The sequence below is a fragment of the Trachurus japonicus genome, chromosome 21 (assembly GCF_045865225.1).
Source record: "Trachurus japonicus isolate A0001 chromosome 21, Traja_1.0".
NCBI classification, from domain to species: Eukaryota; Metazoa; Chordata; class Actinopteri; order Carangiformes; family Carangidae; genus Trachurus; species Trachurus japonicus.
Genome location: NC_140927.1, coordinates 6,820,098 through 6,833,956, shown reverse-complemented (window position 1 = coordinate 6,833,956; position 13,859 = coordinate 6,820,098). Strand labels below are relative to the sequence as shown.

At 41.4% G+C, this 13,859-nt stretch overlaps 1 protein-coding gene across 2 annotated transcripts in view; it reads left to right on the top strand.

Annotated features, from left to right (window-relative positions):
• ccdc93 (CCC complex scaffolding subunit CCDC93) overlaps positions 1–6,819 on the top strand; it is a 28,954-nt gene extending 22,135 nt beyond the window's left edge. For both annotated transcript variants that reach the window (XM_085766142.1, XM_085766141.1), the window contains 10 exons: positions 76–149; positions 2,061–2,142; positions 2,254–2,328; positions 3,314–3,385; positions 3,786–3,894; positions 4,532–4,614; positions 4,895–4,932; positions 5,023–5,107; positions 5,271–5,384; positions 5,983–6,819. In XM_085766142.1, coding sequence (XP_085622268.1) covers positions 76–149; positions 2,061–2,142; positions 2,254–2,328; positions 3,314–3,385; positions 3,786–3,894; positions 4,532–4,614; positions 4,895–4,932; positions 5,023–5,107; positions 5,271–5,384; positions 5,983–6,039 — 789 coding nt within the window. In that variant the 3' untranslated portion in view covers positions 6,040–6,819. The remainder of the gene's footprint in view (positions 1–75; positions 150–2,060; positions 2,143–2,253; positions 2,329–3,313; positions 3,386–3,785; positions 3,895–4,531; positions 4,615–4,894; positions 4,933–5,022; positions 5,108–5,270; positions 5,385–5,982) is intronic.
• Positions 6,820–13,859: the final 7,040 nt, after the last annotated feature.

Genomic DNA, 13,859 nt, shown 5'->3' with positions numbered 1-13,859 from the left:
TGCCTTTTTTTTTTTTTTTTTTTTTGAGAAAAAGCTGTCTAGAAGAGGGATGTAGTGATGTGTGTGTCTCCCCAGGCTACTGAGCTCTCAGAGAAACTAGAGAACCAGCTGAAGACTTTAGAAGAGATGGAGGAGCAGGCTGACATCAGGTGAGTGTCTGGTTGCTTTCATTTAATCACCATTCATACCAATTTTCCCCCCAAACCTGGAGCATTGAATCACAGGAATATATAGAACGATCCATCTGTTGAGTACACTGGAGGTCACAAGGTCAATGAACAAACCACTGATTGAAAAGCAGCAGTTTTGCTTCGGACTTCGCACTTTTCTGAGAGAACAACCAAAGACAAGTGTCAGGAGCAAAATTGTATGAATTAATTCACCTGTTTATTAGATGATTAAAAGCTTTCCATACTATAAATATGTAGCTCCTGTCACCTCCTGACTGTGTTTTTACAGTGCAGCCAAGTGAGAGACTGATGAGAATAATATCACCCAGAGTCCCTTCAGAAAGTCTTCACACCTCATCAGTCTTCATATACATCACTGTGTTTTGGGTTGAGTTTTTTAGAAGGAATGGTCTACATACATCATCTCTGCAGCTTTCTGTAGCTGGAAGAAGAATTCAGAAGGACTTCAGGAACAGACAGTCACACAGGGTCAGAGAGTCTGACTGCACTCAGCTTGTTTTCATGGATGGATGGATGGATGGATACTTACCTATTTACTAACTAAAAATAGTAAATTACAATTAATTAAAGGGTCCATGTGCTCCTGCAGCCTCCATGGCTTCTGTCACAGAGTCTGCGTCTCTGAGCTCAGGCATTAAAGCAGGTTGTGTGGAGAATGAGGCAGTAGACAAGATTCATTTTATTTTCATATCCTGCCAGTAGGTGGAGCCAGAGACCACGCAGTGTGCAGTGTGCACACATTCTGCTGTGACAGACCACAGAGGGAAAATGTCACAGAAATGAAATCATGAGATCATTAGTCATGAGTTACTATGACGATGACCTTAGTGACTGAAAGAATAAGGTTGCAGTTGAGTTTAGACACACTACAGCCAGGGCTCCTCCACATCCAAAAGGAGATGGCCAGTTGAGATGGAGCTGTGTTGGGACAGACCCAGGACTCACTGCATAGATCATACACTGCCCGTCCAAAAAAGTCACACACTAATATTTCATTGGACTGCCTGTAGCTTTGATTATGGCATGCATTTGCTGTGGCATCATTTTGATAAGCTTCTGCAATGTCACAACATTTATTTCCGTCCAGAGTTGTATTAATTTTTGAAAGATTCTCAATGGGCATCAGGTCTGGACTCTGTGGTCACACTGGACCATTGGTTCCCCACTCTCCTTCCAGTTTTTAATAATGTGTTTGATATTTCTTAACACAATTTTAGTCTCAGCAATCTCATTGGATGTTTTATTTGCTTGATGCCAATAATCTGAGCCTTCTGAGACAGATGAACATCTTCTCCACGACCACGGAGTGTGTCTGCTGACATGGTTGAGATGCATCAGTTAGTTTTTAAATAAATAAATAAGTTGTTACCAGCTGAAACATAATCATCCATACAGTAATTATCCAATGGGAGGTTCTGACCTATTAGCTTAGTTGAATCCAAGTGGTGTATATCCACTCCAAGGAGACGTAGAAGTATGTCTCCAAGGAGACGTAGCCCCTCCAGGGTCTCCTTGGTGTGTGCTGTCAGGGCCACAGGTCTGTAGTCATTTATCAGGACCAGACATGATGTTGTCCACAGGACCAGGACCTTCCCTGGGCCAGCTGGGCCTCAGACACGCACACCATCCAGACCAGCAGCTTTTCCAGACTGTAGCCTCTTGAGCTCTGACCTCACCTCCTCTGCTGACAGGACACTTGACACCTGTGTGTCTGCTGCCGTTTTTTACTGTGTTTGAGGTCAAATCTTCCAAACTTGAGAGAAAAGTTTGCAGAGAAGGAGGCGGTTTTCCTCCTGAGAAAGTGCAAGGTCACTGTTGCTCATTGATACAGGTGGGAGTTTGTCTCATTGAGATTTTCTTGTGTTGCAGCTTGTTGGAGAAGCTCAGGGCTCTGGTGACGATGAACGAGAACCTGAAGGTGCAGGAGCAGGAGTTCCGCACACACTGCAGAGTGAGTCCATCAACCCACGCTGATTCTAGATCCTGTTCATCCTAGTGTGTGTGGTGAGAGTGACTTTCTAAATCGTTTGATGTCCTCCTTATTTTGGGATGTTGTGTGCAGGAGGAGATGAGCCGCCTGCAGCAGAGCATTGAGGAGCTGAAGATGGCATCAGGACAGGACACAGAGGAGGACAAGGTTTCTATTCTTCAAACCCTTTACTCTTTGACTTGTTGTATAACCCAATTTAGGAACTTTAATTACGCTACCCTCATCAATCTACTGTCAGTATCCAATAATAACACAGTGAAAACTGAATTTCAAATAGTTGTTTTTTTTTCAAAAAGGAGAAACACCAAAACATATCACACTGACATAAGTACTTCTTTAGACACTTTGATTCAATTATAGCAGCTTTGATCACAGCCTCCAGCCTTCTGTTAGCATTCTGTCATTATGAGGAGTTGTGGTTGGATTGATGAGGTAAAAATACATCTGAATTATCTAATCATGAGACAGCAATATAAAATGAGAGCAAGTCAACACTGAATCTATTTGTATCAATAGTCTTCAGTATGTTCACACCAGTGGAGTGATGCATATTTTCTAAAGTTAAAAAAAGGAAGTTTAACTGGAAAAAGAAAACTGAGGTTGTTTTCACCATGGCTCAGTCAAGACTTTGAAGGTTATCTTTGCTCATGTCCTCTTTTATGTCGTTGCTATAGGGAGCCACATGACTAACTGGTGTTTGATCAGTAATTGACCTAACCCAGACTCACTTGAGGTTGTTGTGGAAAAAAGAAGATGAAATTAAAACCAATACTGTATTTTGATGGCCGTCCGCTACACAGCGGGCTGTAGGAGCTCATTCAGTGAAGATAAAAAGGTCTTTCACTGCAGCAGTGATTGGATTCTATACTTGTAGATGTGGCATGTACCACACAGTGCTTACCCACTGTATAGCTTTCCTTTTTTTAAAGTTAATTTATCTTTATCTAAAGCCCCTCCCAGTTTTTAATTATGCTATTATTTATTTCTCCACATCGTCTTTCACATTCTAATCATGTCTCAGTGGCTTCTGAATTCTTCTGTGTTTTATTTTTGTTTCATCTGACAGATGCATTTCAGGATTAATGAAGTTATCTATCTATGTCATTCTCCTCCTTTCTGCCTTTTTTTCTAGGAGAGGAACCAGCTGATAGACAAACAGTACGACACAGACAGAGAGAAACTCCAGAGGATCCGTCTGCTCATGGTAAAGACTTGGTACAACACAAGATTAGATGGAAGGCATCCCAGAGAGGCAGTGAGGTCAAAGCAGCAGATAACACTCTGCAGATAAGACTGAAGCAAAGTGAAGACGGTACAAAAAATGGCTTATTGCCATAATCCCTATAGTCTTAGTAGTAGGTTCATTACCTTTAATTGTTGGTGCAAGCTGTTTTTAGATCAGTGGGGCAGAGACGTGAGCTGCTCAGCTAATGCTACGGAGGCTCATGGTATTTCTACTGTATGTTTCCCTTAAAAACAACTCCAAAACGCACTGGTGGACACTGTGCATTGACAATAAAGGCTTTCTACTTGTGTATTAAGACCCTCAGAGGGCCCTGATGTGAGGATGAAGGGTCTCAGTGCCTTTCCCTCTCTCTGTTCAGGCTCGCAGGAACCGTGAGATCGCCATTCTGCAGAGGAAGATCGATGAGGTCCCAAGCCGGGCTGAGCTGACCCAATACCAGAAGAGATTCATCGAACTCTACAGCCAAGGTGAGTTGTGCTCTTGTGTCCTGACTGTGAGCCTAAAGTAGTATTTGATTATATTCAGGATCCGGTGTTAACATGGAACATGCAAGTCATATCCATGTAACATGAAGTGTCAGAAAAGGGTCCAAATTCCTGTAAGAGTGGCTGGATTTCTCCCACCACAGTATCCTGGTTTCTATAGGAGTACTCCGGGTAGATATGCAGGTTTTCTGAAACCAAGATGTTTACAGTCAGACAACATAACCAAGATACTAATGAACATGTGAACATATTCCCTGTGGCATGCTTTAATCACACATTACCGACACCAAATGTCTCCTACAAACCAGGAGCAAATATCGTGTGTTCGTGTCATGTTTCATGTTTCCTACATTCTGTGTTATAAACTGTTTTCTTGTCTGTAACAACATCTATTGCACGTCTGTCAGTCCTGAGTGAGGGATCCCTCCTCTGTTGCTCACCCTGAGGTTTCTCCAATTTGTGTTAAAAGGGTTTTCTATGGAGTTTTTCCTCAGTGGATGTAACGACATCCTCTGTCTAAGGACAGAGGATGCTGTTATGATGCCATGTAAAGCCCTTTGAGACAAACTGTTTGTAAAAACGGGCTATACAAATAAAATTGCCTTGCCTTCCCCTTCAGTTTCTGCAACACACAAAGAGACCAAGCAGTTCTTCACTCTGTACAACACTTTAGACGACAAGAAGGTCTATCTGGAGAAGGAGGTGAGTCACCACAGCAGGCCACCCTAATGGGTAAATAAATGTGGTTTCTGGAAATATTTTGACCTTTGCAAAGTTTGCTGCAATCAAAAACAGGTCAAAACTGTTAATGGAACACTGATTAATAGTTAATAGGACACCTATAAGTAGAGTGATATATATGTAGTTAAAAGTCCCAGTGGTGATGTATTCTGTATCAGTATCCATTGTGTTCCTTTCATCCAGTCAAACCACCTGGTTGGAACTAACCAGTAATAATAAGAACATGTGTGTTTACCTCTAGGTGAATCTGCTGAACTCTATTCACGACAACTTCCAGCAGTAAGTGCACATGTGTTCACCTGTGAACCGCTGAGGTCTATGATGTAATAAAGTAGGTCTCTGTCAGTGACTTACTGTGCTGTTGTCCAGGGCCATGTCGTCTGCAGCAGCCAAGGAGCAGTTCCTCAGGCAGATGGAGCAGATAGTGGAGGGGATCAAACAGAGCCGCATCAAGGTACAACTCTACTCTGTTACACTTTGGATTCCATGTTCATTTGTTTGACTATTCTTTCTGTGGTTTTGAGAGACTGAGTCTTGAGAGCAGTTGACTACATCCATGACACAAGCTCCTACAGCAGCTGTGATGACTGTCCTGTGCTGCCTGTTCACGTTTCCAGATGGAGAAGAAGAAGCAGGAGAACAAAATGAGGAGAGATCAGCTCAACGATGAATACCTGGAGCTGCTCGACAAGAGGAGGCTCTACTTCAAAACCGTCAAGGACTTTAAAGAGGTGCTGTACAAGTTTCACAAGTCACAGATTATAGTGTTTACAGGAAGCAGCTTAAAGTCAGTAGGTCGGTAGTCGCGGTAAATGCATGGATTTTTTTTTTTTTTTTTTTTTTCAATGAAAATCTGTAAAACACATGGATCATCACGGCAGCTTTTAACAATGGATATCACACAAATTGACATCCATGTTAAAAGCCAGCGTTAATAGATCCATGCGTTTTGACCATAGATGACGTTTGGAAACTTGTGGATAAGACAAATTCAAACATTGAGATTGTAGGAACATTTTAGACATTGATTTGCTGCTCGTTACCATGTTCACCCATAAAACCCAATAACACAAACTACAACAGCTAACATGCCTCTCAGTGCCTCTCAATGCCTTTCAGTCAGCGGTGCTATTGCATTTACCAACACCACCCGTTCTCAGATAACAAACACTGACATCACGTCAGAACTGGGACCAGGATCATGTCCTGTCACAGTTATTATTACTGTTCCACTAACTTGCACCACACGTGTTGATGCTGATGTATCCAAACAAAAGAGCACGTATCATTGTTGATTAGATTATGACGATGATTTTTTTTTTTCTCCAGGAGTGCCGGAAGAATGAAATGCTGCTATCCAAGCTGAGAGCTAAAGGAGCCTCGTAGCCTGGACGTTGCTGTGAAGTTGAGTCTATTGATGTAAAAAAGAAAAAAGAAAAAAACATGTCTATTTGAACCAACTTCTTTCAGATTCACTGAATTTTCAACATCTTCACCCTTTTTCATTCTTCTCTTTATGGCTGATCTGGTTTCAATACAGTTTTAGACTTCATCTAAAACCCTGTGAGTGACAGTAGCCCTTGATGTCAAGTTTAACGTGATCTTTGTGAACTTGTGCCAAACCCAGCCTGTAACTGATCAGTCACATCCTTGAGTTTATTTCTGCAGAGTGTTAAATTAGAAAATGAAGAGTATGCAGGAGCCACATAACAATCCTCTGAACCACAATAACTTGTTCATTATTCTAACAACTTTCATCTTGGGACTGTTTAATGTCAGATTCAAAAACCAATGTTTCCTTCTTAAAGGTGCAGACAGCTGCTCTCACTGTAAGAAACTCATTGTCCTTTATGTTGATGGTAAACTTCTGCAACATAAAAGGTCTCATATCCAGTAACAGTGCCTTCACATGTCGCGTGTTAACCAGCGTTACATGACAGGAACCTCCCTTAACAAAGTCCTTAACTTCATGTGGACAGGTTGTGATGATGATGATGATGATGATGATGATGATGATGATGATGATGTATGAAGGTGCAGGTTTAATGTGTCTTTGTACCTTAAGTTATTTTCTAATGTGCCTCTGAAGGCTGAGCTCACGTCTCCATCCAATCACCATGTACGTCCAGCGCACAGTGAATAAAAGAGCATATGAACAGTTCATAAGTTGTGTTATCAGTGAAGTGTACCATCACTCCCTGTGTGTGCTGATTGAAGGCAGCATTCTTTCACAAGCTGTTGCCAGAAGTCACATGATGACCCTGAGGGAAACATCCCATCTGTCAGCACAGCATCAAGATCTCCTTCTTCAGATGAACAAGCTACAATAGCATAAAGATCTGCTCCAACACAGTACCCACAAAATCCTGAAAGTCCTGGAAAATGTGTTCCACATGGACTAACACAAACAGCTAATACCTCGGGATTAGTTGTATGTCAACATGATGAGTCAGGTGGCTGTTACCTCAGTAGAGGCTGCGACACCACAGAAGTTTACAACATCTCGCTAGAGAACAGATTTACCAGCTGTGTCCCAGTTCCGGGGCCACATCCCTGGGAGGCACCATTGTGAAGGCTCAACTGAAATGACAAGTTCTGGTCAATGGGGGATTTTCCATTTACAGTGGTGGAAAAAAGTTTTCAGACAGCCTTAAAGGTTTACACAATTCCCTGCACATGCAGATCAGGATGCGTAATTTCTTGCTGAAGAAACCCTTGGACGGCCAGATCTTGGTTTGTCTTCCAAGCTGCTGGTTGGTCTGGATTTCTGCAGAGTGGATCCAACTGCTGAAGGACTGCATCTGCACTTCCTGGCTCTCTGGAGGCAGCTCGACCTTCCTGGCTGAGAATCTGGATCTTCAGGTGTGTTTCTTCCGTTAGGTTCCTTGTTTGAGACATTTTTGTCTCTGAAGAACTTTCAGATGTGCTGGCTTTATATACCTACAGTAGACACCAAGCCTTTTAATAAAAAGCACAACCTTCATAAGTGGATCACTGGTACCAAAATGACCCAATTTGTTGTGTATTTTTATGGAACCAATCAGTTTTAAGTTTTTAATGGCTTTTGTGGGATTTGTTTAGTATTTTGGCTGTGACTGTACTTGAAGAAATTGCACTTGAAGACCTAAAGTGATTCTTAAAGGTAGGGTTGGAGATCTTGGAAAAACGTTTCCATCAGGCCACATTTTGAAATCACTTAAGCCAAAAGTCCCAGCCCCTTTCCTCAGACTTCTCTGAAGCCACGCCTTCACCTTTCCGCGGACGTAGACACCCATAGCATCGGCAGAGCTACATTGTCACCCATCAGACTGGAGTGTGGCTTTTCCACAGACATAGTAGTTGAAGACTCAGGTGGGGGAGGGAGAGAGACAGCAGCTTGATTGGTCGTAGACAGAACCAGACATGAAGGCATCTGATTGGTTTTTCCATTTTTGGAGTGAAAAGCATGGATTGGTCAGAGTTTTGTCAGTCCTGCAGCTGCCACAGAGGTCTGATTATAAGGGGCCAGGCAGCATCAGCTGCCAGGACCCTATTGTTCTTTATTCTTCCGGGGAAGTCCTACTTCTCATGCATAATCAGTGAAAAAACGAGAGTGGCATTTTTAAACATCATATTTTCTCTTATGAATCAAAACACTTATCATTAAAAACAAATCACCAACATTTCCATGCTGCCTAGATGCATTTTATGTATTATCAGGTTTTTGTTTAGATGACAGAATTTCAGACATTTTGACCATTTTTGAAATCTGCTTCGACAACTGCTGCCGGGCCGGTGACTCCCTGAGTCTATTTGAGAAGTCACACACCTTCTCACTTCCAGACAATTAGCTCAGTGAATTAGGAGCTGTTTTTTTGGTGTCAGAGGATGTGTGGGTTCAAGCCCCAGCAAGGATGATGATGGTGACAGTAGCACAAGACAATAGTCCTGATGGTGGCGTTACAGCATACAGTACATCTTAATATCAAAACTTTGAAAATAAATTCATGACATATAAACCATATGTGCTACGGCTTTGCAACTTTCACTTTAAAATTGCCTAATTTTGTCTATAAAAAAATTGCTTTAGTTTTTAGTTTAGCCCAGTTGGTGAAGCACCCCGCCCCATGTGTTGAGGCTATAGTCCTCACTGCAGGCGACCACAGTTCGAATCCCGTGCCGAGCGGCCCTATCCTGCGTGTCATTCCCCCCCTCTCTGCCTCCCATTTCCTGTCTCTCTTAACTATCCTGTCAATTAAAGGCGAAAATGCCCAAAAATATATATTTATTAAAAAAATTAATGATAGAAGATAGAAGGACCATTTCAACCAGTATAACAAAACATGTTTCTGAACAGGATTATCAACTATAACTTTATATTAATGCAATATTTCACAAATGCATGGGGTGCCCGAAAACCTTTTTCCACCACTGTATGTCACCAGTTCCTGCCCTGACATTTGCATCACAATGTTGCCTAGCAACCGTCACAATGCAAACTTCTTTTTTTAACTAAAACTTTGACCTTTAAAGGTCCAGTTGTACCCGTTGGATTGAGATGGAACCCAATATTTGTATTTAACAATGTAATGGCCTCAACCATAACCAAACAAACAACCCTAGATGTATGGAAGCCAATAGAGCAGGCCATCAGTGTTGATGCTTTTGATACAGGTTTAATGAGGTGTCCATATTAGTCTAGTAGCCAGGGGGGGTTCCCATGCACCCGAAAGATATATTTTTCTAACTTAGCTTTTTGTAATCCTTAAGGTGTCTAGTAAATTCATTTTGATGATCCCCGCGCCAATTATTGTCCCATGCATGTTTTTTTTGAACATCTTTTGTGGCCATCCTGGATTTCCGACTGTGAAAAATGAAAAATTTTAATCTATATAGCTCCTGAACTATACATCCTACAGAGACAACTGACCCCATTTTCTTTTTGTCTTGGCATGAGGAATTGGTAGAGATGAAGATTGCCACGATTAAATCATGTGTGGTACATAAAAAATCAAAAAAACACAAAAAAAAGTTAAAACAACGGCGGAATTCTATCACAGGAACTCCTTCCCAATGCGCCCTATTGACATTTTTTTCCTAACTTTTATATTTTTACAATCTTCAAGATGTCTTGTAAACAAATTTTGATGATCCCAACCTGAAATATTATCCCATGTATGTTTATTTAGGCTATTTTGGCTGCCACCACCTGGATTTCCTAACATGATTTTTGAACATTCCGAAATGTTTAATTTGGCCTTAAGTAGCTTGTGAGGGGTCAAACTAGGGGTTTTTCACGATTCTGAGTTGATTGCAAGCATTAGTTTTTCACCCAAAACACTCCTTGATGGTAAAAAAACAGCCATGCCCACATTTCCCGCTCATCGGAACCCCCTACACACACCCCACTCCCCCCACCACCAATACAATGTATTACAGAGAGGCTATTCCTTAGCATGGCAGGGGTTGTCTTTAATGTCACATGAATACGGTATTGAAATATTGTCCTATGTATGTTTTTTTTAGCTATATTGGTTGCCACCCTGGATTTCCTAACATGAAAAACAAAAATGTAAGATCGAAATAACTGTGAGTAGGGAAACATTACAAAAATCTGGGAACTAAGTCCTTACCAAGAAATTTCTCCACTATTGTGTTCAGGAAGGTGTGTAATATCACATATTAAAATGTTGAAATTCAACTCCCATGGGAAACCTCCTAAAAAACCGCTGAAAGTTGGGGTACCTGGCACCGGATTTTTGAAAATTCTGAAATGTTTGATTTGGCCATTTAATCCCATCGGTCACAAAAGTGACCATAAAAAGTATTTCCAGTTTAAAGGCCCTAAATGGAGTATTAATATGTTTCCAAAAAATACTTAAGCTATATTACTACTAAATATTCAATATAATATAACTATTCTACCCCTTCTTCTTTGTTGGACATCATACCTCCAGGATTTTGCAATGTCGCGAAATTTATAAAAAAATGTATTATAAATTATGCGGATCAGGAACAAGCAAGGGAGAGAGAAAAGACACTAGGCACGCACCATATTTCAGATACCAGCAAAAACTGTTTGTTAGAAAAGAAGGGTGGAAAAGCACAAAAAAAATATACAGTGCTAAATTGATGCAAACATAATACTGTATGTTCATTTGTGTAACGGATGTGCACTCACTCCACCCATAAAAGATGTGCTAACCTACCTGCCAAGTGGTTGTCAACCTCTTGGTGAAGAGGTTAGCATCGTCGCCTCCGATGCGGGAGGTCGTGGGATCGAACCCCACCTAGGGCAGGCCGTGAGAAACATAACGCAGAGGGCCAGATATGACCATCGGCTACAGTGGTGCCGTGACCCGGATGCCCTGGGTGGAGTGAGTTCAGCGGGGGTGAGTGTAACGGATGTGCACTCACTCCACCCATAAAAGACGTGCTAACCAACTTGCCAAGCAGTTGTCAACCTCTTGGTGAAGAGGTTAGCATCGTCGCCTCCGGTGTGGGAAGTCGTGGGATCGAACCCCACCTAGGGCAGGCCGTGAGAAACACAACGCAGAGGGCCAGATATGACATCGGCTACATTTGCATCACTTTCCATCCAGTATCGAGGCTCTAAAAGCGGTCATTCTTGAAAAATGGAAAAAGATAGATGTTGCAATGTGTCACCAACTTGTTCCATACCCAGAAGACTTGGTGCTGTCCTTAAAAATCATGTCTGGTCAAACAAAATACCAGTTGTAGTAGCTTTTGTTGTGGGGTGTATTCATTTTGCATTAACCAATTTGAGTAGGCTACAACTAAATAAAGCCTACAGTACTTTAATGTTTTATAAAACTCTTAAAAGTCTTTCCAAGATTTAGGAAATTGTTCTTGTCTTCATTAAGATATTGATTAATCTTACTTGTTAAAGGGGGTGTACTCATCTATGCTGAGCACTGTACATATATGTCCAGGAAATGTGTCCCATCTTCAGGACATGAGTGAGAGAGGATGAGACAGTGGAATAGGTTTAGTGATGAGGAAAGTCACTGTAAGAGCATGTGTGATAGCACACAGGCCCAGATTAAGAAATATGAATATGAACAGCCAGTATACTGTAAATCTCTCAATAAAAATAAAAATATGAATATTATTAATATTAAAGCTGGTGAAACCTTACTGTGATTTCAGAAAAGGTTGTTAAAACAATAACAGAACTAAAAACATATATTTAGCCAGGTTTTCTCTCCTATGTCATATTGTGCATGTCAGATACTTGGTATCTTTTCTTGGTTGCCAGTTCATTTACTGTATGTTTGGGGTCAGGTCCTGAGCTGTGGATACTCTCAAGATAGAGTGGAGTGGAGGTGTGCATCAGTGAGACAATGACGTGCAGATAGGGCTGATCGTATGGTAGCTGTTGCAGTGTACTATGGGATTTGTAGTGTGAGTCATGTGAGTGCTATACTGGCAGGCCATTATTAATAGGATTTTTTTTGGGGGGAGTCGTTTTTGTGACTCAAATATGGTGGCCTGAACAGCGCCATGTTGGATTTACCGGCCGAGAACCCGCCCATTGGCCTCGAAGCAGCTGTCCACGGAGCTGCTTGGACCTGTCACTCAACGTTTCCGCGGCTTAATTGGCCAGAGTTTTAACCTAATAACAGTAAAACGGTAGAGTTTTAAAAAAATCACCCCCCTCAGAGTGTGTGCGGGGGTAGAAACTATCGGTTGAGACCAAAAAACGTTCTGACACCAGGCTTTGATCATGTTTATTGAGGATGTAAAGTCGGCGATTTTAACATGTGGGTCTATGGAGAATGCTGCTTTCTGACACCAGCCCCCAGAGGAAGCCGAGGGGACTGGAGAGGAATTAAGCTTCACTTCTCAGACTGACAACTGCCCCCTTGCCTACACCACTATAACCTAGCTAGATAGCTAATGGGGCAATCAGCTAGCATTTAAGAAAATAAAATGGTCATCAGATGCAGTTTAAGGTGTTAATACACACATAGGAGTTGGTTAACTAACCATGTTATTTACTGTTAGCCAACTAACAAGTAAGCTAAGTTGACATTTTTTTAAGTTACTTATGCATGTTATCAATGTAGTGACATGAAATATTTTGAGTTCTTAAAAAAAGACATGCAGATGTAAAAAGTAGTAGCTATATTCTGTCTGTCAATGATCGAAGGTTGCAAATGGCATTGTAGCCTAATAAGGGGGTTAGGGTTAGAACAGAAACCTGCAGTCACACAGCCCTTAGTGGAAAAGTTTGCCCATGGTTGTTCTGGTGGGTAGAGAGGGATTTGCCTCTTCACCAATACTAGATGGAAGTGGGGTATTGGTGAGAGGTAAGTTATCATCCCTGATAACGTTGTGTCTTTCATAATCTTTTGCTTAACTTTTGTTTAACAGCCTGGCTGGCAATTGGCCTGTCTCACCCTTGCAGTACATATCTAACGCATCATGATCACAGTCACTGGGGACAGCATCTTTTTTCAAAGTAAAAGAAAAAGAAAAAAAAGAACAGATTAGAAAGTTAGCTACTTACACTGTGTTATCCCACTGGTCACTATTGTTGCCATCGACAGTTACTCATTCTGTGACCACACTAAACACAGTTGAGTGATTGTAGATGCATATTCAGATTCAGATTCAGCTTTATTTGTCCTTTGCAAGGAAACTTGTTTTCACCCCCGTACGCCACACACAACCTCAAGATACATAAATACATACATTACATTACCCACCCATACACATTAAACAGGAACACACATTTAGCGACGCAATCTATTTAGTTCTGTTATAGCAGAGGGGACGAAGCTTCGGCTGAACTTGACCCTCTTCCAGGTCAGGGACCTGTACCGGCGGCCAGATGGAAGCAGCACAAAGTACGGTATGTCAATACTAGACACCTGAAAGATGATGTGTGCCAAAAATCTTTGTCTTATCTTTATGTCAACCTTATTTACTGACCTTCTTTGTTGAGGCTTTGATGCAGCCATCTTCAAAAGGATATAATCAGCTCTGATCATGTAACAATTTACACTAAACATATGAAACTGCATATAAATGATCAGGAGGATTTCTTGCTTAAGTATTTTTTGGAAACATATTAATACTTCATTTAGGGCCTTTCAGCTGGAAATACTTTTTATGGTCACTTTTGTGACCAATGGGATTAAATGGCCAAATCAAACATTTCGGAATTTTCAAAAATCCGGTGCCAGGTACCCCAACTTTCA